The following is a 26,769-nucleotide window of genomic DNA, read 5'->3' as shown; positions in this document are numbered from 1 at the left end:
GTAGGCCCATAGTTGCTAATTTCGAATATTCCTTTCGAATCGACGCAGCCATGGCACAATGGTGGTGCTTGAAGACTAACAGTAAGCAAAGATGACTCTTTAGATTTTAAAACCAAAATGGTGCTTAGCTAACTGTAAGAATGTTAGATTTACATATAAGCAATTACCATTCTTTGTAACTACATATCTGCCGTACTCCAGCGATACGCCTGCTCATTTTGATGCTCATGGTTGTAGCGCTGTGACAATAACTTATCTTCCCAATCATTTCCACGGTCCATTCCATCCCATCGGAAGCCAGGCCGAATCCCGTAGCGGTTTGGTTTTGCTGATGGACCCTTGTACACGGGGCGTACATGAAGCATGCCATTGGAATTTGCTTCCGTCTTTTGCTGTTGGTTTTGAGCTGTATAAGCTGCCATTGGATCTCCAACTCGAATGGCCTCCTTGCGCGCGGCTTCCAATTCGGAGTCCCCGGCGTGTCGTGCAAACGATGAGTTCTGCAGGCGGGACATGTCCTGTTGCTCCGCCAACTCGCGCTCACGCTGCACCTTTCCAGTGTTCAATTGACGCTGCATTTCCGGGTCAATCTGAGGGCGTCCGCGCTGATGCGCCGGAGGTAGCGCTTCCTCGACTTGTTTCCCCGTCCGGTCACGGAACACGGTCTCACCCATGCCATACTTGTCCACCATGATTTGCGCGTCCTTGGTTCTGGATTTTTGAATCCGAGACTCAACTCTAGAAAATCTTCCACCAGACTGCAGCCCCGCTTTGTGACCTGAACTCATTACTTCACCATTGTCGATTCCACTGTCTTCGGAATCACAGCGCTTCCGGCCGGTTGGAAGGTCTCTGGGCGTAGAATTGGCGTGAGTGTCAAACGTGGCGTTGTTGTCGTCCGAGTCAACTCTTTTTCGTGGACGCCGATAACGTTCCAAGCTATTCTCATCGGAATCGTACCGCTTCCGACGGTCCGAAGGCCGGTCGCTATCGGAATCATGACTGCCTCTCCGTCGGCTAGCCTTTTTTTTAGTCGAAGCTTTTGAGTGCAATTTTCGCTCACTATCATCTCTGGAAATGTCGGGGCGGTGTTCAATAGAGTCATGACGACTGTTACAAGGTCCAGATCCGCCTTGTGTGCTTTCGTCGTCGTCTGAATCGTATCGTTTGCGTCGAGTTCGAGAAGGAGAATATTCTCTACCGGAAACACCGTCGCGTGAATTTTCGTTGGGTATCGGTTCCCACGTCCCTTGAGGTTCTCGCTTCACATCAGATTCTCCCGGTAGTTCTACTAGGACTGCCGGCTCATCCAAATCGTCGTCCTCATGTTCGTCGTGACTAGGAAAGGCATCGTCAACGGTCGGATCTTCGTCCTTCAAAGCCAACGCAACATCCTGTCTCGTCTTGTGCTTTTTCTTCCTTCGCTTTTCTTTCTTGGTGGACTTTCCGGTCACGCGTGCGTCTTGTGTATATTTCGAGAGATAATCCAGTTTGCTGCTCATAGCGTGGATAGAGGGAGAGAGACCCTTGTCCATAAAGCACGCGGTCCTCGAACACTGTCCCTCGTCAATCGAGCAGTAGCCGAGATCTATCGAGTTGGTTGGGTGCGTAGTGGGACTCTGCGCACGGCTGTTATTTGTGATTGGACTTTCTAGAGGTCTATTGTTTTTTGGCTTCTGTACTTTGAATCAAAGAGGAATTTTCAGTAAACGCAACATCGATTTGTCTCCAACTAGATTCGACATTCCAGTCGTTATTTTTTGTCGTGCCGGCGCGCTGTTCCAGAGCGCAAGTCGCTCGAACGGCCACTCTCGATCCTTTCCCTTCATTTTCCCCGAGGTCGCGTTGTGTGGTACACACAGACACAATCCATTCTTTCAATCTGCACCGAACTCATCACAATGGAACGGTAAGTGAATCGTCTGCTAAAGTCCGATACTGACCTTCCATGGATATAAGAGATGAGAAACAAAGCAGCTCTCGGGCTCCCCCCATCCCACAGGTCCACCCGACCATGCCGCGTCCCGGAAACCGTGGCTGGATCCTGAGCGGCGTCCGTCCCCGCACGCGGAATCATTTCCTAAGACATGTAGGCTAAATATTTTTCATTTATGGCGCGTGGATTTGAAACACCCGTAGAAATCCACGGGCGGACACAATTCCGTTGGAATCTACTGGTACCATGGCGAGGTTTCCCATGTCTCACCGTTTTCTGTTTTCCTTGGTGTTGCTGCAGTTACCATAAGATAGAAAAGCCAGGCTCCAATCTCGGTGAAGGAACGTATGGTGTGGTATACAAGGCCCTTGATCGTCAGACGGACGAGATTGTTGCCCTCAAGCGTATCCGATTGGAAGTCGAAGACGAAGGCATTCCCTCGACGGCTCTCCGTGAAATATCTCTGTTGCGGGAACTTTCGCACCCGAACATTGTCGACTTGAAGGACTGTGTTCAGGAAGATGGCAAGCTTTACCTCGTTTTCGAATTCCTTGACAAGGATTTGAAAAAGTACATGGAAAGCTGCACCGGACTACTCTCGAAGGCTTTGATCAAGTCGTATACGTTCCAGTGTCTCCGGGGTTTGGCGTTCTGTCATGCGCGTGGTGTCATGCACCGTGACCTGAAGCCACAGAATCTCTTGGTTACAAGGGACGGGTGTCTTAAGATAGCGGACTTTGGTCTAGCCCGGGCCTTCTGCCCTCCGATCCGTCCTTTGACACACGAAGTTGTCACTCTGTGGTACCGCCCTCCCGAGATCTTGCTTGGTTCGCAGACGTATGCTCCTCCGATGGACGTTTGGGCTATCGGAGCGATCCTCGTTGAGATGATCACCAAGCGCCCTTTGTTCCCGGGAGATTCGGAAATTGACCAGCTGTACAAGATTTTCCGTCAGTTGGGAACTCCACGGGAAGATGTTTGGCCGGGCGTGACCCAACTACAGGATTGGAGTACGACTTTCCCCGTTTGGTTCAAGTCTCCCTTCTCGCAGAATGTCTTGGAAAACTTGGAGCCAGCGGGATTGGAGCTGTTGGAAACCATTCTTGCGTACGATCCCAAGGATCGTATCACGGCGAAAGAATCTCTCGATCACGCTTATTTTGATGACTTGGATAAGGAAAACATCTGATTATGAGCGCGAGCGAAAAACGATTCCGTGGCGTCGCTTCCGTCCCACCCGAGATTGGCTCCCAGGTCCGACGATGTGCGGCGAACAGACTGTAGAAGGAGGCACTTCCCCGTGCCCTCCTGCATATGGTGGTAGACCATAACACTACCAAAGTCTCTACATTTAAGTAAACGAACAAACCTACTGACTAACTAACAGTAAACGCGAGAATACTGTCCCGTGTTGCCGTTGCGAGTCACTGTAAACTCCTGTCACCGTTATCCATGCTGGAGTTGACGGACTGATTTTCCAGGCTAGCCAAAACGGTGACGGTAAATCGGTAGGTATTTATGTTAGAGGAAATTCCCTATCCGGGCGACGCCTAGCCCGCAATTCCCCTATCCGGGCCAAATCCGAGTTTTTCTAAGTAATATTTTTTGAGCGCGAAGTACCTCTTAAGTAACACAACCATTTAGCATTTTTTCCTTTATATTTGTCTATGATCGTGTAGAGTATATTCCTCATGCATTGGCATCAGTAGCTGTTGGTGGTAAAAATCAATGCCTCCCATCCATTTGTTGCCTTTAAAGCAGTTTGCTTGGAACACTTGCTACCAACTCCTACGTGGTACAATCGCACAAAGTTACAAGTACACCAAGAGAATAAACCACCATGAGGCTAGCAGTCAGTGAAATCTTTCCTTCGTATAATGCTCTCCAGACTGCATGGTTTTCCCACAACCAAGTACTTGAGAAAAACTACAGAATTTTGGAAAACAAATCTGGAAAGTGCTTTCGAGCCAATTGCATTTCAGCGCCTGAAAGGAACTGGAAACAGAACGAAACAATTTGTCAGTGCCACATCAATGCAAGACCTGTGAAAAATAGCGACGGTTGCCTCACTGGAGAGTGGAAAATCTGCTCTTTTCATGGTGTGCACACTTGCTCAGATTATGAGTCCACACGAAAACGCAATTATAAGTGTTCGGTCCTCAATGCGGTTTCTCCGTCATTAAGTGGATATGTTCCAAACCGGAAGAAGCGCATTGGCGCTGCACAACAAGTCAGGGAAATTGCACAAAGATCCAATGGAATACACCTTACAAAATCCCATGCCTATAAGGTTGTAACAGCCAAGCGACGCGATGGAATCGAAGTGCACATTGGGCAGTATTTTTTGCTGACATCCTACTTCCAGCACTTGAAAAGAGCTGATCCAGAAGGTAGCTTTATACTTGAAACACAGCACAGTTTGTGGCAATCTGAATTTAGGCAGTTTCAGCGTTGTTATGTTGCATTTTCATTTGCAAAATATGCCTGGAGTGTGGGATCTATTCGTGTTGTTACCAGTGATGGTACATTCACAACTTCTCCAGTTTTTAATCACATTATCCTGCTGGCTGTTACTCATGATGGTAACAACCAGCTTGTCCTTTTGGCATATGCTATTTGTGATATTGAGAATGAATCCAATTGGACATGGTTTGGAGAGCAGATAGGAAAGGACTTTGAGGGAGCTACTGCCTTTGTGGCAGATTTTGACAAGGGCATACAAAGTCATGCATTCCAATCTCTTGTAAGAAGCATGGGAGCCAAGTTTGGTCGCTGTGTGCGGCACATGATTGCCAATGCACGTGACCATGGCGTCAAACGAAAAATTCCAGATAGTGTTTCTACAGCTGTTTATGCTTTGGCCAAATGTCGGACAAAGGGTGCATATCAAACATCATTGCAATATCTTGAGCATTTGGACAAGGACATTGCTGATTGGTTCCATGAGCGAAAAGAGCAGTTTGCAGCATATTTATTTCTTTTGGAAGGGAAGCCAAGATTTGGAAAGCAGCTTAACAATGCTGCTGAGCAAATGAACAGTGTAATTGAGGAGCTACGACAGCAGCCAATCCTTGATTTGCTTGTTGGATTATCTCAGTGGATGATCAAGAAATTTGTCAAGCATTCTAACCTGTCAAAGCAATGGGCCCAAGAAGGTCTAACACTGACAGCATTTGCTCAAACAAAACACCTCTCCTGCATGCAAGAGGCTAGTAGACGCTCTGTTTTGATCACTTATCATGAAGGAACTCTTTGGAGAGCTCAGGTTGCACACCTACACAACAATACTCCTGGATCTAGATTGGATGTTGAGGTCAATGCAGGAACTTTCCAAATTCAATGTCCATGCCAGTACCAGAATGAGTACGGACGTCCGTGTATCCATGCTATGGCAATTATCATCCATGCTAAGCTTGAACCAAATGACAATAGATGGTACAACTCCCTATATCATTTGGTTACATACAGCCAGATGTATAGCTGGCCTATTCCATCAATTTCCTTGTTGGGAAATTTAATGTTGGAAGAGCTTTTGCCACCAGAACACAAGGTCAGAGGAGGTAGACCCAAGAAAAAACGATATGAATCATCATCAGCAAGGCCAATGACGTGCAGAGCCTGTGGAATAGTTGGTCATACACAGCTTACTTGCCAAAAGCCGAGCACTCAAATACGATACTTGAATCACCGTCAGCAGGCTTTACAATATGCTGAGTCTGAGGCCAAAATGTCTGTTATGTAATGTAAAGATAGTTGTTGCATATTCTAGACTATCATTTTAGGTGTCCTCTATATAATATCATTGTTCATCATTAAGTTGTTCTATTTTATAAGTAAAATTCAATGTAAAGCATGTAAACAAAGGCATCTACCGTAGAGGACCTCCTTCTGGTTTTCTATTTTACTCTGGTTTTCCATGCAAGCATGAGGAGTGTTGCGATTGCGGGGACGCCAAAGCCTGGAACACTGCTGGTTGCAAACAACACCGTCCTCCACCAGCGCTACTTTCCGAAAACGCCACGCATTACCCAGGCAATCCTTTTGAAGCCATCCACGCCAGCCGCCGCAGATGCACACTGCCACCTTGGCCGTTGTGGTCGGAGCCGCCGTACACAGCCTTTTCAATACCGTCAAGTGCGCCGGGATTGGCACCAATCCTGTACAGTGGAGACAACAATGGGCCGTTGAGGTGGTCAAAATTGCCAATGGCATCGTGCATCCCAAAGATTACGCCCGCATCCAACCCAAGGAGCGTCGCGGCAATGACGACAACAGCAACCCCACAATATTGACCCGCCCGTTTCTCTGTCCACCTTCTGGGTGGAGGTCACCACCACCCCTGCCTTCCCAACCGGATTTCATTTGCAACTACAACTCCACAATGATAACGTATCCTCAAGAAGCACAGGCGTCGACCCAACACCGCCACATGCCAAACAACCCCTCCTGCAGCGGTTGGGTGCCATGGCAAGCATGACTACAGATGGTGCGGACAACACAATGAATTGTGCGGACTGGTGGAAAAAGCGTGCAGAACACGTTGACGGCATTGGTGTACGCGTTTGATACCGCTTCGCAGAAACAGCAAGAGGCGGACCGGATCACGTCAAGTCTCTTTCTGCTTTGCTTGCCTGGCTTGCAACTGGTCAGCGGCGTCGGCACGATTTGTCTGGATCAACTCGAGGCACGTCAGTATGATTTTGAACATACGGCTTCCGGGATGGATGATGCGGAAGAAGATTTCGTCCATCAGCCGTCGAACGATAGCTTGTTGCCGGCCTTGACGTACGTGGCGGGAGACCATCCTCTCATGACATCCTTACTAGCGGCTCCGGACGACTGCTTTTGGATTCCCGGTCGACCCGTCACAAGCGGCTGCCGCATATGCTGTGCAATTTAGATTACGTTATTGAGACACTCGGTACTGCGATTCGACTTCTCTTACCACGACGCTTTCTGGTATATCACGGGCCACGTATGGAGCCCACACACATTGTGATTCACTTGTGCCAAGTACTGACTGCATCAAACCAACAGCTACTGATGCCAATGCATGAGGAATATACTCTACACAATCATAGACAAATATAAAGGAAAAAATGCTAAATGGTTGTGTTACTTAAGAGGTACTTCGCGCTCAAAAAATATTACTTAGAAAAACTCGGATTTGGCCCGGATAGGGGAATTGCGGGCTAGGCGTCGCCCGGATAGGGAATTTCCTCTTTATGTTATTCCAATGTTGAGACATATTCGATGGACTGTGAGGGCACACAGTCCCGACTAGACATGGCGGCGGCCGAGCCAATCAAAGTCGCGGGTCGACGTTCCTAGAATAAAGTTCGACATGTTTTTTTCTCCAAGGGCTTCGACTCTTTACTTAAGAAGTAGAGTGTTTGTTTGATTATCGAATACGCTGTGAGTGTCTGTCACGGTCCACAGTCGACGCAAGCCCCTATTCGAAGAGGCTCTGGTTACATCGAAGAGGTTCCTGGCCCAATCACAGAAAGTGGATTTTTTCTCTAGTTTGGGTGAGACACCCTTCCGAGCGAATTCCGCCTTCTCGTTTCGGGGCAGACCTCTCTCTTGTTCTGCGCTGTCGTTGACACGGCTTCCGAAACAATCAAGTCCCGGAAACAAATGACCTCTGGCTGACACCCGTGATTTACAACGAGTCTATACACTACTAGAGTGGATCGAAGTCTTTCGAGGATTCGTTCTTGTTCGCAGACCTCGAGAACTTTCGGAATTTCGAAAAACCAGATCAGGATTTGGGGAAGCGCCGTCCAGCAAACGAAACTAACATCTCACAACTCAAACCGAAGCGAAGCATTCAAACCACACACCCACTAAAAACAAACACGAAACATCCATCATGTCGAACGAAGAAAACAATACGAACATTGACGAAACGCAGGAGACGGAGCAGCACGATCCACAGGAAACAAAGTCGGAGAATACTCCGCAAAAAGAAGACTCGCACGAGAAGGATTACCATGAAGTGAAATCAGTCGGTAAAGGGCACTCATCTGCACCGAAGCAAAAAACGAAGATTTCCGAACGCCTCGACGAAGCGGTGAAAGAAATGAAGGCCATCAATCGGAGTTCTGATTTAGTGCCTCTCAATCATCAGTATGATGTACTGCGCAAGCGCCTCCGTGCTTTGATTGTCAAAGCTAAGGAATTTCATGCTGCGAAGATCTTGCTCACACAAAACCGAACAGAGGTAGGAATGGAAATCATCTTGTGCATCAACTTGTCAGTCCGGGTCTGACATTGTTTCTTGTTTTAAAGATGGTCAAACAACTCAGTCTTATGGCCAAGGGTAGTCCAATAGACGAAAAAATTGGCAGCACGGAAAGTCAAGATTCATTTGCAACCGTTGACCGCGCAATTGAAACCAGGGTACAAAGTGATATGCAAAAGTTCCAAAGGAACATTATTGATTATGCTCTAGAATGGGAGGACATTGTGACGACCCGCGTCGACTCTGATCTGAAGGACACGACGAAGCTGAATGAAAGATTGAACCATTATCAGAATAAAGTTGAAGGAATTCGCAAAAAAGTCAACGCGAAGGAAAGCAAGTTAGTTTCTCGCGGAAAGGATCCTTCGGCGACTCCCACGAAACTTAACCAAAAGCTCGAACGTAATGAAGCGAAACTGAACCATGCTTGGAAAGCACACGAAGCAAGTGCATCTAAGCTTTGTAACTTAATGGAGGAGGCCACACAGCGCGGTTGGAAAGACCTCTTTCCTTTAGTGAAAGCAGCAATAGATTGGCAGGCTGAGACTGCGTCGGGAGAGTACGATATTTTTGCCCGCCTTCCTTCAGTGGCGACTGAACTGGCCGACCTTTTCGAAGAGAAGAATCAGGCTTCAGAGAAAAATAGCTCAGGTGTTCCACTAGCCACAGATGATGATGGTTCGGGGGATTCGGACACTACTGGATCCGCCCCTCACGATGACACCAGTTTCTCAGGCTCGGAGATTTCGAACGGCGGAAACTACGCAGATTCTGGAAGTCCCACTGTGGGAGGACACAAAGGATCAGAGAGTCCACGACATGTTGATTTGACTTGTTAGGTAAAAATTGTTGTTTGGTTCATATGTTTTTAAGTTATAACAAACGATTCGATAACATGGTTATATGCTTACAAAAAGTTCTAGCGTGTTCATAGCTTAATCTCTCCAGAGCATTGACGTTCTCTGACAATCTAGGATAGGTTTTTGATACAAGAGGGTCTCGATTGACAATATTCTTGAGGGCACACCAGTGTTTTTATAGCTTTCCTGGGTGACTCCCGATTCGAGTTCCAAAGAGCAAGTCTTTGACGACAAATTCTACAGCACCCTCAAAATCACCATGATAATCAATTGATCCATCTTTATTCTGAATCTGAGAATGAGAAATTCCGTGTTTCTCTGTAATGTATCGAAAAAGTGAAGGTCGGATTCGATGATACCAGCGATTGGCAATAAAATTTTTCGGTCTGGGTATATATTTATGATGTTAGCCAACAGCGTTAAGCATTCATGCACCACAAATATAGCCACCCTTACCTATTGTCAAGGGCTTGACCTATTAAAGTCCATTTGTTACCCAATTTGCGTTGCCATTCCAAAAGCGTACGGATTTCTTCTTTGCTCAGTGGGTCTTTATTTAATCCAGGCTGTAAATGACAAACCCATCTTTGTTGGCATTGCTTTGGACAACGACTAGGGAGGCGTTCAGCAACTTTTTGCATGCAATGCTCCTCATCTTTGAAGACATTCATACTTTCACGAAGTACTTCGTCTTCGTCCGATGTCCAAGGTTTCGGTAAGCGCCGGTTATAAATCATGGAATCAATTTCTGAATGGCGGGGCTCCGGCTCCGACTCCAGCACCTTGACAGTTCTTGTATCGAGAGCCGCACGGAATGTGCTACCCTGCTTACTAGTCCTGGACACTTCTGAATTGTTAATTACGCAATCCGGCTTTGACTCAGGGAGCCAAACGTTGTCGCGATGCTGACGAGGGGCCATGGGGACGTAAGATGTTTGTGCGTTTTTTAGTTGGTACGGAAGGGGGGCTGACCAATTCCCCTTTGGGAGATCCAGTTTTATTCGTTTGTTGGATACTGGTTGACCAACAACAAGGCGCTTGAGACTAGCCCAACGATTCGACGTCGTCTCGCCATCCCATTTGTAGTCTTGACTGTGAAATCCATTCTCTTTGGGTGCCATACCCTGTCGCGTAGCGGCAGTGTACGGGCGCATTTCAAATGGTACAGTCGAAGACATCCTATCTACAGATAAATCCGAGAGATGTTGCATCCAACGATCGCGGCACTCTCTTCCACTGCGACGTGAGAAACGTCGCGCTATGTCGGACCATTTAGCTGGATTATCACCGACTCCAGGTGCCATTTGTGCCAAGTATGAATCTTCTACTTTTGTCCAAGCGGAAGATTCTTGAATTTGAGCTCCTGTTTTATCGCTTGTTGCAGTATACTCTGAACTCCCAGACTTTCGCCAGCCTTGTTTGATCACAGTTTCTGCGCCAGATCGCTTCGTCTTGACTTTTAATGAGACTTCTCTTTCTCCTGTATCCGAAAGAGATTCTGTGGTAGACGTGTCCCCGTCACTGTTGTCCTCGTTGTCGGAGAAGTTTTTCTTTGGAGAACCGTCTTTGCTGTATCGCTCAATGACCGACTGGAGGCAAAAATCGAAGTCGGACTGATAGTCAACAGAACCATCTTCGTCTACAATTGGCATGTTTGCCTTGCGTCGCGCTTTGAGGGCACTTATGATTGTCCGTTTCGCAGCCTGCCACTGGTTTCCGATGAACGTTCGTGAACTGAACGAGGAGAAACAATAGCGTTAGTCTTTGCATAGGCATTCTCGTATATGTTTGAATTATACACTTACCGTCCTTTCATCTTCTGACCCAATTCTGTCCACCGATTTCCGTACTGACGCTGGTATTCCAAGAAAAATCGCCATTCCTCTGGAGTAAAGGGATCATTGCATAGTTCCGGATTAACGTGGTAGCGCCACCGATTACGACACTGCTCATTGTCTCTATGAGGTACAAGTTTCGACACTTGCGTCCACGAAAATGAAGGAAGCTTGTTAACGCTTTTCACTGCGTTGTCTAAAGCTCTGTCTTCTTTTTTTGTCCAGGGACCTAGGCGAGATTTGCGCTCTTCCCGTAGTTTCTTACGACGAGCGCGACGTTTTGCAAGTTGGGATGGACACATCTTCGTCTGCTTCATTTGGTCATTTGGTTCTCGATGAAAACCAACCGCGTTCACTAACACATCCAAAGCCTGAAACGAGCGTTTATGTGGTGTTGAATCACCCAATACCGGGGAAGTGCCGACAATCGTAGATGAACTAGTAAACGACGGTGGGGAAATAGATTTTTCGCAGCCTTTCATCATCATGATCGCATCCAGCGCATCGCGTTCTAGTGATTTGCGACCGATTGCGGTTCGAAATGAAACGGGAGCTTTCTTACCGCCTGGGGATGCAATTGAGAGTGCAGCAGCAGCAAGCATCATGGTGGGAGGGACGACCTGACTGGGAACAAATTGTGTGTAAATTGTGACTTGATTCGCTGAAACCGTTTACGTTTTGAATGGCGATATGACCATTTCGAGGATTGGAAAGAAACTAAAGTATAACGTTATAACGTCAAATTGCCTATTCATTCGAATCCTACATAGAAACATCGGATCTTTATCTGTCGCATAGTGTAAGTAGCATATTTCTTTAACGCTCAGGACCAGAAACGAATATCGTTGGACTGAACTGAAAACCGATCACTAGAAACTGAAATTATGTCAGTCAGTCAGCGTGCAGTAGGACAACCAAGGATTTACGATTTCTTCACTGGTAACCCAGTTCTAGCTATTGGCACCATCCTGCTCCGCATTTAACTTTGCCAACTTTTATCTTCGACATTACACGGACGTACATTGGTGCCGATCGAAGTACTGAAATTGAGAGCAGAGACACGGTCGCGATAGAAATAATACGATTCTCCATAACCCGAAATCAAACCGATAACCTGGTAGACGACGAGACACAATTGCTTATTTTACTCTCACGCAAGATATGAAAGCGGCAGCCATAACTTCCATCTTTTATTCAACTCTTGGCATTGACAGTGAATCACAGTCAACTGTGTAGCACAATCAACCCCTCAGAAAGCAAGGCATATTGATCGGCTTAAACTCTAAATGTTAATAAAATATTCCGGCATTACAATACAAATCACTAACGGTTATTTTAAAATGTAGATCAGTCAGGTTCATGCTTTCATTGAAAAGATTGTTGCTATGGTAGAAGTAGCTGAAAACGAAGGGTTCGAATGTCGAGTGGCGCCGTGACGTATTCATCTGGATATTGAAGTCGAACCATGCATCCCATCCGGTCCACAACTTGGACCTCGGAGCGCAGCTGCCCACTAGAGCTGAAGACAATCAATCGACTTCCACTAACCACGCCTGGCAAAGGCATTTGCGGAATTTCCGGTCCTGCGTGAGGGGGGTGGAGGGGAAAAGAAAAAGGTGGACTCGGGAAAACTCCAGCTGGAGGATAAGTTCCGTCCGCGGAAAGTGCTTCAGTAGGAGTGAAGCGCCGTCCCGAAATCCTGCGGCTTTTTCTGTTTTCGGTATCTTCTTTCCGGATGCCACCTTGACGCTTGAGCTCCAAAAAGCTTTCTGATGACCGCGACGGGAGCTCATCGTTTGATAAATTGTTAGGAGATCCAACACTCTGACGGTCTTCCTTCAAAACTGAAGGAGAAAAGCGATTTGGATTTCTAACAGAGACTATATCCTCGCTCTCATCGTCGTTTCCTCGTTCAAAGTCACGTGATGAGCTTCGGCGAGCTCTTGTCCTATGAAGGGCATACTCCCCACCTAATTCGGCTTCAATTCTGAGTCGTCGGCGACGTTCTTCCATATACTTTCGTTCCAAATATTTCTGCTCAAGCCGTTTTCGCTCCATATACTTCTGTTCAAGTAATTTTTTTTCGCGATACTTCCGCTCCTTGCGTTTTTGCTCCAAATAATATTCGCGGTATTTCTGCTCTTTATACCACTCTTGGAATTTGCGCTCTTCCTCACTATCTTCAAACCCTTTGGGTCCTAGAGAGGCAGTCTCCTGCTGGATCACCTGTTTCTTTTTGACCGCTTCACAGAGTGCATCCTTAGAAGAGATCACCATATTGGAACCTTTGTATTGAGAACGCGCCATGTGCTCTAGTGACTCTCGGGTTGTATTTGTATCATCTTCTTCAGAAGATATTGCACTAATCTGTGTGGCACTTGCAGTATAATTCTTTTCGCCATTCGAAGCCTTGACGCCATCCGCACACGCTGGAACTGACATCATATTCCACAGCTTCGTAGCTTCAGAGCTCTCCTCCTCGGAAGCTATATCAGCCTCAGACTTTAATGCAACTGTTGACTTCGAAGGAGAATCATTCCGGCTACTCGTACCGACAACGATGAAACGGTTTTGCCTCTTTGTTTCTTTACTGTCTGTCCCGCAGGAAATCTTGTGCGCACCTAGTTTGGCGAAGCGCTCTGTTCGACTAATCGCTACGCGCGGGAGAGTTCCACCTTTCATACTGTCTGGAAAACGAAACTCTCAATCGCTCTTCACTGACAGAGATTGTTTCGAGCTTTACAATTGCGGGTTTAGAGGAAATTCAGTGGGGAATCGATGGAAAAGTATATTGAGCGGGAGCTTGATCTGACCCTGAGATAAAAGCAAAGTTGTGTTTTAGAATTACTGAGGCTCGCGTACGCGCTACATCTGATCAAAAACGAGCCTTTCAACACCCGCCGCTGACAGTGAAGTACGCGGGGGGGGGGGGGGGGTCTTCAGTGGATTTTTTGTTCGCAAGCGCGAGCAACACCTATATTTTGATTACTTTGAAAAATTAGCGAGGTCGTTGTAAACCCATGAACGCTATGCAGTTCCGCAAAAATTTTGCTCTAAATAATACACAAATTTCGTTAATTATTTGAACTATTTGCCGAGTTGTAAGTATTAAGGCTCTTTAAATTCAAACGCCCGAGGCAATTTCGGCATTAATAGGTGCAAGGAGTTCTCATCCATATTTCTGTATAGGGAATGAATTCTAATTATATTTGAACAAACCCGACTCTTCTCTAAAATGAAATTTTGAATTACTTCTGCAAAAAAATTCGAATATACTTACCATTGCATAAGAACCAGAAAAGCATTATATAAGGAAGTACCCAGAGGCAATTTTTGTCGACAAGACTGAAAAATACAATTTGCTCCACATTCAAGCCTTTACAAACTAACGCGTCATTGCCACACTTCCAGGCTTTTGTTGCGAACATAATTACAACGATTATTTATATGAATACACGACATTTCAACGTACGACGTACACTCGTATCGACCCCTCACCTATTTCGTTTGATCTCGGTACGAGTTCACAGTCATCTGTAATGGCCGTGTCGATCTGTTTCCTTCTTGACTCACTGTCAGACTACAGCAGAACATTTTTGAAGCGGGTATTAACAGTAAAGAGAAACTTGATACAAATCAGACGGTGCCAGGGTTGACGTTCTACGCGAAGAATATTTGATATCGCGAATTCGCTCGACCACGTAAGAAAAGGCCGAGTATCGTATGGATGTTGTTTGCAGTTAATTCCACGATTCATAGACAATCGCTAGAAGGTTCTGGCGAATCTTCAGTTGCTCGAAACGAGGAACAGAGCAAACCCGAAGCTGGTAGTTGTGATGAGGGCGTTGGTAGTGAAGCGGAGACCATTCTCCCTTCTCTTAATGCATCCCCCAATTCCGATGCAGCTGACGCAGAAAATCCAGGGGAGCCCGTGCCTCAGAAAGAAATTATCAAGTTGTACAAAAGCTCCCGTCTGAAGGGCTACATTACGCTATTTCTAGCTTCCTTTATAAACTACGATGCTTCTCAAAAAAGCAGCGATGTCATTTCATCTATTGCAGTTCCATCAACTTCCCAGCAGCGCCGATATTCTGTCGCCGTATCTGTGGTGAGCCTGGTCGTATCCGGGGCTGCCTTACTGTCACACTTGGATCGGGTAACACCGCTGGAAAAAGTCTGGATTTCGGCTTTCAAGTCGAAAAGCCGCTTTGAGCTTTTCCTTGCCCTCTTCTTGGTTTTATGGTGGTCAATTGCAGTTGGAATTGAAACAACTGTTAAGGGAATAGCCGGTGACGGAAAAGAACAGTACAGCTTATACTACAGTGCATGGACCTGTTGCTTCTCAAGCTACTGGATCCTAGAACGCTGGTGGGTAGACTGCGGTTTGGCAAGTTTTAAATCATTTATTACCAGTTGGCCGTACCGAGCGCCAGGGTGGCTCTGTATTCTATTTTTGAACGCTTTCACGTTTGCTTGGTATATGGATCTTTGGAGAAATCATAGTGGTCTTGATGATGGAAGGCTGGCATCGATTCTTATTTACAGGTAAGGCGTTCGACAGCTTTCAACAATGCTTATTATCTGCGTTCTCAATACATCTTCCATTCTGCTTGAACCGCAGGCAATTTGATGAGGTAAAAGATGGCTTGTGGCAGTTTTTGATCATCATGACAGTATTCACTTTTGTTCCATCATTAGCGTTTGTCCTAGCCGAGATCTTTCGAGAGACCAAGCCGGATGGTAGCAATGAAGAGAAAAGCCGCGCCGAAAACACAGCTGAAGGAGTATCGCTCCTGTTGCTTGTAGTAGGATGGGTTCCGGCGATCATGATGGCCACAACCCCCGGGGGGCCTGCTTCGCTAGTGAGTATTCCACCGGTAGGAAAAACTGCGTCTTAGCATCTGCTGACTATATTTCTTTGGTCTATCTTTGTGTTGTGGCAGGTAGGGAATGCGTATTTCTTTTCATGGTTCTTGGCTATCTTCATTGCTGAAACAGCCGTCTGGTTCGTCCACGATTTGCGGCAGGCAATTCACAAATCGCTCCGCGAGCGAAACGCTGAATATCAAGAAAAGCAAAGGCAAGTACTAGAGCGAGCCCGCACAATTCAGCAGTTAAAAGAGGAGGAAGAAACGAGATCGAACAGAAACATTAGACTCGAACGCGCGAGCACGGAGTTCTTTGATGCAGTCGACGAGTAGCGACAAACTTTCAATCCATTGCGTCATTTTACTTTACTTCCGGTAGCTTATTTTTGCGCTCTCTAATAGTGCGAGTGATCAGTAATTGCACTAATGTCGTCCCCCAAAATTTTAATTTGGCCGCAAACATCCCCCGTGGGCTGTGGTATTTCAGCAAAAAACTCTTGGGCCTGAACTTCGATGGGCTCTTCACTGTAATGTTGTTCCTGGGGGCTGCCACGATTCATGTTCTGGTCCATCTGCAAACGTACCCCTTCGTCTGAGGCAGACGGTTTAGTTTTACTGCTGTAGACAAGTTCAACGGTATCCTTTCGTGCCTTTCTGACACGATTGTAACCATAGCGATCGCGAGACTCAAGCGATGGAGCGCTCTCTAATAGATCTGTTATGCGATTTCGAATACTGTCAGATACTTCTAACATCTTTGACCCTCGTAGCCGGTCGTTCTGTACATTCGAGTCTTCTTGTTGCAGCAAGGTCTCTACGAGTTGAGTTCGTAGCTGACGCTGCGAGTCCAGCTCATCTTGTTGCTGAAGCGCAAGATTACGAATTTGGAGTTGATCGTGAACACTTTGCTCCAAGTGTTCCTTTAATTCCTCTGCATATGCCTGGACGAGTGCAATTTCGGCAGCGCTTGATTCATTTTGCGTCTCATTTTGCTGCAATTGCCGTTGCAGGTTTTCAACTTGACTTCTTAATCGTTTGACTTGGTCCCTATCCTTCCCAACCTGCTGGCTCAGCAGGTCGCGTAAATCGTTCATTTCGTCTTGATGTTGTTGGGCTACTACCTGACGTTCCGCTGCGGCAGAGAGTCGCATTTGCCGAGTGTTTACAGTATTTTTCTCACGTAACGTGTTTATGCGCTCTTCGAACTGCTGTTTCACATATTGAAGATTCGAATCGTACTTTGCCCGTAACGCCGCGATTTGATTCTCGTGCTCTGTTTCCGACTTTTGACGGACGCTGGTGTTTGTCGATGTTGTGGCAGTATGATTGCTGTTCATTCCACATCCCGACAGCGTTTTGGCGGCCAGAGCGCGGGATCCCGCCACCGTTGCATCCGCGTACAACCGCATGAGCTTGGCGCTGTACTTGCAATCACGACCGTGCTCCAGAGGGACGCGATCACGCCTGTCCTTCATGATTACCGCCTTGGGGAACTGTACCAGCAATAGTTCAAGCAGATCTTCATCTTCTTGTTTGTGTCGAAAGGCGAGATGCAATGGCAACATACCCTGGTCGTCTTGGCGAGAAGCTGCCGCAGAATATTTTTCCAGCAAGGAAGAAACCACAAAATTTGGGGACTGGAAGATAATGGCGGCGTGCAAAGGCAAAAGCTTCCATCGAACCTGCAAGCTTTTGTCTTTCCGAACGATCCAAGTTCGGGCTTCTTCCGGGTGAGATCGACATCGACTTCGGGCCTCATCCCAATTGGAAGACTCGAGCATTTCGTACAAAGTGGTCGCGGACGTATCGTAATCACATAATCGTTCGGGCGGGGATTGCTCGGACGGCGGCGGATCTCGGGATTCTTCGCGCCGACGTCGCAGCATGCGATCTCGTGAGCTTGTCGTCCGAGCGACGCTTATACGCGAGCGTGTCGGGGAAGGATTTGCTAGCCGTGGGACGTATGGAATACCATCACGAGCCTTGCTTTGGTGTCTCGACGGAACAGAACTAAGATTGTTTCTGCTCGGCGACGAATGTCGCGGTGGGGAAGCAGTATATCTATTGTTGCTAGACACGTTGGCGGGGCGTCCGACAACCTTGATCGGTACAGGTGATCGCTCATAGGTGGACGGAACCACAGGGCTCCGAACGATCCCTTGTACCATCGTCCTTACGGCCCCTTTGTGGTATACTGCGAATAAGTGCTGCGTTAAAATCGCGAGTCGCCGTTGTCATGGTAAAATATTTGATTGACAGAGAGTTTGAAATCCGGTTTTTAGCGGAGTTTCATCGCCGAAAGCGATTCCCGCAGCAAGTGTGTGTATACGATGTGGACCCCGCCAAAAAACAGTCTGTCCTGCAATGCAACTGGCTCCGGGTCTTTTCCATCATACATATTGCGCTTTTTCGAATGACCCCCCAAACCGCACATAATATATAAATTTTTGTGACCAAGACTCGAATGTTCGTAAGGGCGACTGGGAAACGCTCTGTATGGTGTTTGATAAACCACTATTTGATCAGAAAATATTGTGTTCTTTCCTGGTCGTAAAAGGGTGTCCGTCTTGGAGGCAAAAGAATCCATACTTCAATGGATGGACGCTATTTAAAGATATACCCATAGCCATCCAAAGAATACTCGGTCACATTAGTTCACATCGGCATAAATCTGTCCTTTATTCGTTCCTATGAAAGATCAGATTAATTGATTTTATGATAAATACGTGTCTCTACCTCACGAAATATATTGCATACATGTGATCGATAGCAATGCTTAGACTAAAGCACGAGCTTTCTCTTATGTCTTAGAACAGGGAATGAATGACATTCCTTAAACAGTCGATCCCGCGCAGCTTTCAGTAGCTAATATGATCGCCCTGTCGTCATATATATTGTCAGATTCAGGAGATCGTTTATTGACATGTTGCAGCGTAAGATACCCGAGCTCGTCGAACCCGAGTGTGACCTCCAGCTTCGCTGTACGGGCTACGATGAACGCACAATACCAAACTCCGCTTCGTGGACGACATTTGACTTGACTTCTCCGTTACTTTTCTTCCATCGTAAGTGGGTCGCATCCTCCAAAACTCATAATTTTTGCTCGACAAGTACAACACCGCTACCCATGAGCTCTCTTGCAGTGGATATTGCCCATGCCAACAATGTGGCGATTGGCCTCATGCGAGATGGAAAGAACGGCAGAGCCTCTCAGCTTCTGAGCGTAGCACTCTACAACTTGAATCGCCGCTTTTTTGTTCGAGACAACATGACAGGCACACCCAATTTTTCACCCACCGTGAGTTCCGATTTTGCCTGCTCAGCCAGAATGGAGGCGTCATACGAGGGCCCCGGTGTTGCCAGTGTGAGCGTAACCGAGAGCGACCTTCACGACACACCCCGTTTCGATGGAAATATGTCGCCATGCCAGCACGATCTTGCTTTTGATCCGGAATCGACGGTACACAACGATGGTCTCGCTTTCTTCTGCCGAGGCTTTATCATTCCGTCAACTGTCAATTGCTTATCAACGGTGGAACAAGGGGCTGTTGCAGTCTTTGTTCTGTTCAACTGCGGTCTGGCTTTACACAGACACGGACTACAAACAGGAAAAGCCCGTTTCTTCTGTAAGGCTCTGAGCTTGTACTCCAAAGCTGTTGCCTTGCTCGAAAAATACGACTTCGGAGATACGCAAAACGGTTCTCTGTTTGTGGCTCTGTTAGCTCTGTACGTGAACATTGCGCACGTCCATTCCGAGTTCTTCAACCGCGAAGCTGCACAGGAAGCCCTTATGAGTTTCTATTCATCCTTCAGTGAGATTTGCCAGTTTCAAGTTAGCGTACAAGAGTATAGCTTTTTCTCTTTGGCGGCCTGGCTTTCTCAATCCCTTCCGGCACAACACGCACCGTCCGCTTGAAAAATGAAGAATATATGAATTTATTGAAACCTTGTAAGCCTATCTTTTGTTCCCACTTTTCTTGTTGACTTTCACACGCTCAAATAGGAATTTAACCACTTCGTTTTATGGTACCAGTCAATGTCTTTGATGTGACACGTTGACAAAATGTATACCAACAAAATCTGGAGCACTCGTGTTTGTTTGCAATCAATGAAATCTCATTGGTGTCGCTGTACAGGTCCTTCTAGACAATTGCGGCGATTGCGTTTGCCTCTTTTCGGTCGCCATGTGGGTTTAAGTGATGCAGTGTATGTGCTTGGTGGGTTTCTACGCTCGCAGATATTTGCTACCTGAGCCCAAACACCGTAGACTCCATAAGTGTCTGTACAATCGTATTTGGCGCGCCCTGCTTGACTGACTGTGAGCGTCGATGTTTGGCCTAAATCTAAGTCCCGGGTTTTTTCTCCGCGAATTTTGAGTCGTGCGCTTTCTGATACGACAAATAATGTCCACGTTGCAATAAGGACGAAACCTTCGGACAGGCATAAAAGGCCTGCTATCCTTAGCTTTTAGGATCTGGTTTGTAAGCATTCCAGTCCGTCCCAGTTTGTGCTCACGTTCTGTTGTATCGTATCGCGCGTTTACGGTGCGTCGATGTGAATGACGAAGAGAAAAATTCGAGTGAAATTTCTACGCTTCCGATGTCCCGGTGACTCACGATGTACCAGCACAGAAATTTTGTGAGAAACAGCAGCTCCGTTTTCGACCAGAACGTAACCGTGCCTTTTTCTGACGTTGCTTACTCGGCTAAGTCCAGGAATTGCAGGGACAGTCTCATTCACAGTCATCAAGGCCTCCTGTACTCTTACAGTTAGCGGCAGCTCACAGTCAATCCGAACCGAAGGGTTGTGTCACACACACAATCCCACACGTACCAAGATCTCTACATTGGTGGACATAAATTAGGAAACGATTCCATCTTTCGCTCGAACTGAAGTTATAGGCAAACTTTCTACGACTCGCTTCTATAGTCCACCGACTCGGCTACCCTTTATACAACTATAACGCTGCATCAAATCAATACACGCAAGCAACATGAGAACATATTTGGAATACACGACCCTGCTATTGGTATGGGCACCTTTATGTACCTCCTTTGTTCCGTCGACACAAAGCGTGTCGACTCAGTCTACCCGCGCGGCAGGTTCATCGTCCTTGTTGCCGCCTTACGCGCCACTACATGCCTCGACCATGGAACCCGACACGGAGGAGAGAATAAACGGTGAAGTAACCAAGGCGAATCGTAACAAGTTCGGAGAAGGACTGAAAAATTCGGGCATTGCGTCGGCCGCCGCCATGGCCACGGCCGCCGTCAATGCGGCAGTTTCTATGAAGACACTGGAAGCACCGGACGTGAAAAAGTCCTATATTTCCATGGATCGGAACATAACCAACGCGATCGACGAAGAAGGTCTGCCCCTGATTTACGATAAAGATTTGATTGAGGCTTACTGGACCAAAGAGCGGGGGGCATTGAACAAGCGGTGGGCATACTTTGTCGGAAAGGCAGTGCCCTTCTTGACGAAACTCACAACCCTTTTTATTCGCGATGGAAAAATTGCCGAGTCAGAAATTCCAGCCCTGTCGAGACAGGCACGAATGGATTTGCAAGATCTTGGGCCTACCTTCATCAAAGCAGGCCAGATGATGAGTGTAAGGCCGGATGTTTTACCGCAAGCTACACTGGACGAATTGACAACTCTTCAGGATTCAGTCGTGCCTTTCGATACGGTGACGGCTGTGGCTCAAATTGAACGCGAGCTGGGGGGACCCTTGGGCTCCTTTTTTACTAGTATTTCCGAAGAACCCGTGGCTGCTGCCAGTCTCGCACAAGTGTATTTGGCTACTCTTGCGGATGGGAGTAACACCAGGGTTGCCATCAAGGTACAGCGACCGGATGTACTCAGTACCGTGAGTAAGGATTTGTACGTGCTCCGACGGGCGGCTGAAGTTTTTCAGGGGCTGATCGAACGCTTCGCGCCGCAGCAGAAAACGAATTATGTGGCTCTATTGAACGAATGGGCAATTGGTTTTTATACCGAGCTGGACTTTCAAAACGAAGCGGCCAACCAACGCCGATTGCGAGACATGCTGATCGAAAAAAATATTACCGACGTGACGGTACCCCTGGTTTACGACGAACTCTGTACGCGTCGTCTTTTGGTCAGTGAATGGATGGATGGTCGAAAACTGTCCGACACTAGCCCGGAACAAATCGCTGAAGTCACACCGGCTGCTCAGGAAGCCTTTTTGACGCAACTTTTTGATGTTGGATTTTTTCATGCCGACCCGCATCCCGGAAACTTGCTCTTGTTGGACGAGCCCACCAAAGGAGGCGCCAAGCTTGCCTTGATTGACTGCGGCCTCATGGCCAGTATTGATCCTGTAGACCGAGACAATATGATTTCGGCTGTCATTCACTTGGCTAACAAGGATTATGCCGCTTTGGTTGATGACTTCATTAAGCTGCAAATTTTGCCGGCTGACTCAAACCGCGCTGCGATTGTTCCGCTTATGGACAAGGCTTTGTCGCCCTACGTCAAAGGCGGTGGGGCCAAAAAGTATGAGGAGGAATTAAAAAAATTGTATGGCATGGAGGATGGTTCAATGCAGAGCCAAGTAGGTGGTTTTCAGGCGATGACTCAGGATGCTTTGACCGTTTTGAACGACATTCCATTCTCAGTTCCTCCTTACTTTGCTATTTTGGGACGAGCTATTGTGACTTTGGAAGGTGTTGCTTTGACTGGAAACTCTGACTATGGAATCATCATGGAGAGCTATCCGTTCATTGCGCGTAAATTGCTTCGCGAGGGCCGTCCCGAGATTCAGAAGGCTTTGCAAGAAGTGCTCTATTCAGGGGAGAAAGGAAACAGTGGGCTGAAGTTAACTCGATTGCTGGCTATACTGAACAACGCTGCGGGCTCTGTGTCAGCCAAAGAGGGCGCTACATTTGTAGACTTGGACGCCGTGCCGGAGGATGGAATCAGTCTTAAGGAAGGCCTTCGTTACTTGCTCTCAGACAATGCTGAATCTCTGAGAAATCTACTAGAGAGCGAAGTCGACAATGTGGTAGATGTGATTTCTCGGCAAATTTTCCGGAGAGGAGTCGCGGAAGTTCTTGTGCTGTTGACGCCACCGCGCCCACCTGCATTGCCTTTCTTGGGAAATATCTTCCCTGAACCTCCGTCTTTAGAAGAGGTTCCACTCCCTATCTTGCTACCACGTGTGGATGAAAATGGTGTGAATCGACCTTCCGTTGGTGTCATGAGCCTGAAAGACTTCACGCACTTGGCGGCACCTAAGTTATCACAAGACGAAGAGATATATGCACTTGGTATTGCTGATGGAGCGAGAGAGTTTTTCGGCAATGAAATCGGCGATTTGATCAAGGGAGAACGTGTGTTAAGCATCGAAACAATCGATGTTCTGTTGAAAGGAATCCGTTCAGGAGCTCTTGGCCGAAGCGACATACTTAGCTCGAATAGTGCGAAGTCGGTAATCGACTTCGTAGAGACTGCCTTGAGTGTCGTTCGTCGAGGATCCCAGTCTCGAAAAGACGGCGTTGGATCGGACTATACTGAGGTGCTGGGCAGTTTGTCGACGACGGAACGAGCACGACTCGATGACATCATCACAGAATTGACGCAGCGGGCTTTGAAGCGAGTGACAGCTCGCTTGGAAAAAGTCGACCGACTCGTATAGTCCAAATACTATAAAAGAATTTGTCAGTACAGAGTATCTTTCGATATAAGGAGTCTATTCAGCAAGCATGAAACGAACGTCCAGACAAAGAACGGGAACGATACAGTAAGAAAGGTGAGGAAGCTACATTAGATATGTAAAGTGATAGTCTATTGAACAAAGCGTTGCTAGTAAAGGATGATCGATTCAGATCTCATCCGCTCTTTCAGAGCTACCTAGTACTTAAGAGAATGGGGCTAGGAACTTCTCGTCTACGATACTGTCAACTGTATTTAAGTCGCGACAACGTCGCATTCGCCATCTGCTGCTTTACCGGTACTTCTTGTTGGGCGTGATTCCACAACGGCAGTCACAATTTATCCTGAGTTTTCGCGACCTTTTAGGAGTCCGTAATGTTAGCTGCCCACCATGACAGGTCATCGAAGAAAAGGCCAAATAAAGAGGTCAATTGCCCGTCGAACGAGGCGCCAGAGAAGGAGACTCTTTCTTGTGGCTCTGTTGTGCCTCGCAGTATCGCCGTCTCTGATTGCCCTGAATCTTACGGCTCGCCAAAAGAATGATTCATCCGCAACAAGAGCTTCCACTCCAGGGTCCAACTATGATGGAACTAGGGAAAGCTCGATTCATGGCTCATCAATTTCTCTTTCGTCAACAAATAATGACACGTGGGTCGGAACCGTAGGACACAATGGGATGAATTGCAAAAACGAGTCAAACGGCCCCTGTTGTGCTCAATGGACATTTGACACAGACGAATGGTGGACATGGCACCCACAATATCGTATTGGGCTACAAAACAAAACGCACACCTGCTTCGAAAAAATTCAAGATGTGGAGCACATTGAATTCTTGGAAAAAGTGCAGAATCTCCAGTGGCTCCGTAACGATGAAGATTCTTGCTTACGTGGAGTCCAGAAGCCGCAAATTTCGAGTGGGTATGCAGCAGCCCTCATGAGCATATCCCGAAGCTTCTATTCTGCTTATAGGCAGGGGAAGTCTTTTCAAATGACGCGTCATCATGCTGCTGCTAGATGGAACTTTGCCGTCCAAAACCAATCACATTGGGCCTACTGCGAAAGTCTCGATATGAATTGCTTTTTTATTCCGATTGGAAAATGTCCTGCAGCAATTGGTCGAAGTGATGCAGACATAGGTGCCAAACCCACGCATGAGCGACAAAAGAAAGAGTTTTTGTGGTTGCGACAATATGCCTTTCGACCTCGTCACGTGTTACGCCACAATCTAGAGGAATACCTAGATGAAGCTTTGGTAGGTACCTCCGAAATCGAACCATGCTCCGCTATCCATGTACGACGTGGCGATATTGCATACGGTAAGGGCCGGAGATATGCAGCCGTAGATGAATATTTACAAGTCGGAAATATCTCAAAGGGCGAAACAGTTGTTCTCTTAACTGACGATGTTTCGGCGGTTAACGAAGTAGAAGAATTCCTCAAAGACGACTACAATTGGGTCTTTCTACGGAGACCACGGAACAGGGGCCCTGAAGGGGGCTTTGAAGGATTTATTCCTTCACAAGATCCATCCTTTGAAGTGCTAGCCATTATGGCCGAAGCGCAACTCGCAGGAAGATGTCATAAACTTGTACACGGGAAATCGGGATTCGTCGCTGTCATCGAGGATCAACTGATCGCATCGGGCAACGCATACGAAAGGATACATCTTCCAGTACAGCTAGACAAAAGAACACAGCCAAAATTAAAACCGGGGGAGAGAGCTGAGAAATATATGAAAGCAATTCGTGAACATTATCGGACTGTGAACAAGAAAATGATAGCATTTCCATAGAAGCGTCTCATAATAACTATACAGCGTCCTTTAGGCTTGTTGAAATGGAATGGCCTTGCTCTTGATGGCCGCTTTTCTTCTAGTTCGACGACGACGAAATCCTGTCTGGGATCGACGCTTTGTCGCAAAACATCGCGGATGACAACTATTCTCTACCTTCTATTTCGCTACGCGTTCGAGTGTCACCCTTTCTAACATCATTGACCGACACAAGCTCGACTTTCCAAAGTAAGGTTGAGTCCGGAGGAATACGGAAAAGTTTGTTTCCTCTGGGCCCATATGACAGTTGCGGTGGAATGACAATTTCGCGAACTTCTCCTGGGCACATTTCGTACAGACCTTGATCGACGCCTGGTAACATGTCTCCCGATCCTAAAACCATTTGATATGGTCGTCCCGTTCCTCGACTAGCCGATGCGTCATACACAACACCGTTGTCGGGATTTGTCACCCTAGCTTCGTAGTTGATTTCCAAAACGTCGTTGCGCCGGGACCGCATCTCACAAGTACCATCTGCTGGTCGGAGTACAGTAACGGCAAATGCTGGACCCGGTATGACGTTCGCGTTGATCTCACCCGATTGTCGACGCGCCAGCTGTAATGCATCTTGGGCCGTTAACAAAGGCTTTTCATCGTCGGCAATAGCATCACCTGCGGCTGCAAGATTGCGAAATGTCAAGGAAATCGGATAGGGTCCACTACGAACCCGCTGTACGACTTCAGCGGCGGACGAGTAGCCAACAAGGACCATGCCCTCTTGTAAGAGTCGATTGTTGCTTAAAACCCGACGAATGGCAACTGTCGATTTCGGTGGAGTACCGATTGTGACGTCGTACAATTCTAAGCCTACCTTGTCGCTCGGCTGCTGCAAAACCAAGGTAATCTCACCCGTCTTTGCTTCCGCCGACGTCGTCGGATAGTACAAGACAGAAGACAGCAGTGAGGCCCCCATGATTCTTCGCTGTCGGTCTGTGACCTCTGGGGCTGGTAGTGGTACATATGTTCTTGATTTGCTGTTGTAGGCGACCTCCCGATGCTGGCTCGGACGGGATCGTATTGCTTGAAGTCCAAGCACCGCCGTCCGTGAAGCCAAGAGCGAAACGAGCAGCAGAGGCCATCCCCTAGGTTGACGGCGGGACTCCTGCGCCATTCTATCTATATCGACGGCTCGACACGTAGCAACTTGCCTTTCCCTCACGAAGCCCGAAACGTAACAATTTGTTTTTTTTAGTCATGTGGATGAGGATTCTTTACGGTTAACACGCGATGAACTTTCCAAACTTGATACCAACCTAAACCAACCGGCGTGTACTCCTAAGCTGAGAGGGTAACACATTCCATCAATCTTGATATTGCAATGGAATATTGGCAAACGATGAGAATTTCGCTTTTTGCTTTTCGATACATCTTCTGCTCTGCATCGCGTTTCGCGGACATCCGAAACAAATAATCCTATTCACTGTCAATACTGCAGCGTTGCCGTCTCTATTCTTACACTATACCCCCGGCTGCTTTTATGTAAGTTGCCACCTCAGTCGTCTCTTCAATTTATTGTGA

At 47.2% G+C, this 26,769-nt stretch overlaps 11 protein-coding genes across 11 annotated transcripts; 7 read left to right on the top strand and 4 right to left on the bottom strand.

Annotated features, from left to right (window-relative positions):
- The first annotated feature begins 1,781 nt into the window (after positions 1–1,781).
- Positions 1,782–3,281, top strand: CDKA2 (predicted protein). Its single transcript, XM_002185292.1, has 2 exons — positions 1,782–1,909; positions 2,237–3,281. Exons 1-2 carry the CDS (start codon positions 1,902–1,904, stop codon positions 3,123–3,125), a joined length of 897 nt encoding a protein of 298 aa, XP_002185328.1. The 5' UTR covers positions 1,782–1,901; the 3' UTR covers positions 3,126–3,281.
- Positions 3,282–5,740: 2,459 nt separating this feature from the next.
- Positions 5,741–7,075, top strand: PHATRDRAFT_50367 (predicted protein). Its single transcript, XM_002185291.1, has 2 exons — positions 5,741–6,325; positions 6,464–7,075. The coding sequence occupies exons 1-2, from the start codon at positions 6,006–6,008 to the stop codon at positions 6,834–6,836; spliced, it is 693 nt and encodes a 230-aa protein (XP_002185327.1). The 5' UTR covers positions 5,741–6,005; the 3' UTR covers positions 6,837–7,075.
- Positions 7,076–7,713: 638 nt separating this feature from the next.
- On the top strand, positions 7,714–9,089 carry PHATRDRAFT_50366 (predicted protein). Its single transcript, XM_002185290.1, has 2 exons — positions 7,714–8,159; positions 8,228–9,089. Exons 1-2 carry the CDS (start codon positions 7,809–7,811, stop codon positions 9,017–9,019), a joined length of 1,143 nt encoding a protein of 380 aa, XP_002185326.1. The 5' UTR covers positions 7,714–7,808; the 3' UTR covers positions 9,020–9,089.
- Positions 9,090–9,215: 126 nt separating this feature from the next.
- Positions 9,216–11,480, bottom strand: PHATRDRAFT_50365 (predicted protein; the record flags this gene model as incomplete). Its single annotated transcript, XM_002185245.1, has 3 exons — positions 9,216–9,426; positions 9,497–10,774; positions 10,846–11,480. 3 exons carry the CDS (start codon positions 11,478–11,480, stop codon positions 9,216–9,218), a joined length of 2,124 nt encoding a protein of 707 aa, XP_002185281.1.
- A 778-nt stretch (positions 11,481–12,258) lies between these two features.
- Positions 12,259–13,768, bottom strand: PHATRDRAFT_50364 (predicted protein; the record flags this gene model as incomplete). Its single annotated transcript, XM_002185244.1, has 1 exon — positions 12,259–13,768. The coding sequence occupies exon 1, from the start codon at positions 13,555–13,557 to the stop codon at positions 12,259–12,261; it is 1,299 nt and encodes a 432-aa protein (XP_002185280.1). The 5' UTR covers positions 13,558–13,768.
- A 646-nt stretch (positions 13,769–14,414) lies between these two features.
- On the top strand, positions 14,415–16,093 carry PHATRDRAFT_50363 (predicted protein; the record flags this gene model as incomplete). Its single annotated transcript, XM_002185289.1, has 5 exons — positions 14,415–14,430; positions 14,516–14,576; positions 14,635–15,420; positions 15,497–15,737; positions 15,819–16,093. The coding sequence occupies 5 exons, from the start codon at positions 14,415–14,417 to the stop codon at positions 16,074–16,076; spliced, it is 1,362 nt and encodes a 453-aa protein (XP_002185325.1). The 3' UTR covers positions 16,077–16,093.
- A 45-nt stretch (positions 16,094–16,138) lies between these two features.
- On the bottom strand, positions 16,139–17,911 carry PHATRDRAFT_50362 (predicted protein; the record flags this gene model as incomplete). Its single annotated transcript, XM_002185243.1, has 1 exon — positions 16,139–17,911. One exon carries the CDS (start codon positions 17,909–17,911, stop codon positions 16,139–16,141), a length of 1,773 nt encoding a protein of 590 aa, XP_002185279.1.
- A 645-nt stretch (positions 17,912–18,556) lies between these two features.
- On the top strand, positions 18,557–19,659 carry PHATRDRAFT_50361 (predicted protein; the record flags this gene model as incomplete). The annotated part of the gene is made up of 1 exon (XM_002185288.1): positions 18,557–19,659. Exon 1 carries the CDS (start codon positions 18,667–18,669, stop codon positions 19,657–19,659), a length of 993 nt encoding a protein of 330 aa, XP_002185324.1. The 5' UTR covers positions 18,557–18,666.
- A 1,416-nt stretch (positions 19,660–21,075) lies between these two features.
- PHATRDRAFT_16827 (predicted protein) lies at positions 21,076–22,554 on the top strand (the record flags this gene model as incomplete). The annotated part of the gene is made up of 2 exons (XM_002185287.1): positions 21,076–22,262; positions 22,317–22,554. Coding segments are annotated over 2 exons (1,425 nt in total), but the record flags the coding sequence as incomplete, so codon positions are not given.
- Positions 22,555–23,811: 1,257 nt separating this feature from the next.
- Positions 23,812–25,212, top strand: PHATRDRAFT_50359 (predicted protein; the record flags this gene model as incomplete). The annotated part of the gene is made up of 1 exon (XM_002185286.1): positions 23,812–25,212. The coding sequence occupies one exon, from the start codon at positions 23,812–23,814 to the stop codon at positions 25,210–25,212; it is 1,401 nt and encodes a 466-aa protein (XP_002185322.1).
- Positions 25,213–25,411: 199 nt separating this feature from the next.
- Positions 25,412–25,651, bottom strand: PHATRDRAFT_8154 (predicted protein; the record flags this gene model as incomplete). The annotated part of the gene is made up of 1 exon (XM_002185242.1): positions 25,412–25,651. A coding segment is annotated over one exon (240 nt), but the record flags the coding sequence as incomplete, so codon positions are not given.
- Between the last annotated feature and the right edge of the window lie 1,118 nt (positions 25,652–26,769).

The sequence above is a fragment of the Phaeodactylum tricornutum genome, chromosome 29 (genome assembly GCF_000150955.2).
Source record: "Phaeodactylum tricornutum CCAP 1055/1 chromosome 29, whole genome shotgun sequence".
Lineage (NCBI taxonomy): Eukaryota > Bacillariophyta > Bacillariophyceae > Surirellales > Neidiaceae > Phaeodactylum > Phaeodactylum tricornutum.
The sequence above is the reverse complement of the archived record's forward strand: the minus strand, read 5'-3'. Positions and strand labels throughout refer to the sequence as shown.

Coding starts and splice junctions, on each gene's coding strand:
- PHATRDRAFT_50367 (XM_002185291.1), top strand. CDS start 6,006: ATGCACACTGCCACCTTGGCCGTTGTGGTCGGAGCCGCCGTACACAGC. Junction 6,326..6,463: donor TACAACTCCACAATGATAAC/GTATCCTCAAGA, acceptor TGGTGGAAAAAG/CGTGCAGAACACGTTGACGG.
- PHATRDRAFT_50366 (XM_002185290.1), top strand. CDS start 7,809: ATGTCGAACGAAGAAAACAATACGAACATTGACGAAACGCAGGAGACG. Junction 8,160..8,227: donor TCACACAAAACCGAACAGAG/GTAGGAATGGAA, acceptor CTTGTTTTAAAG/ATGGTCAAACAACTCAGTCT.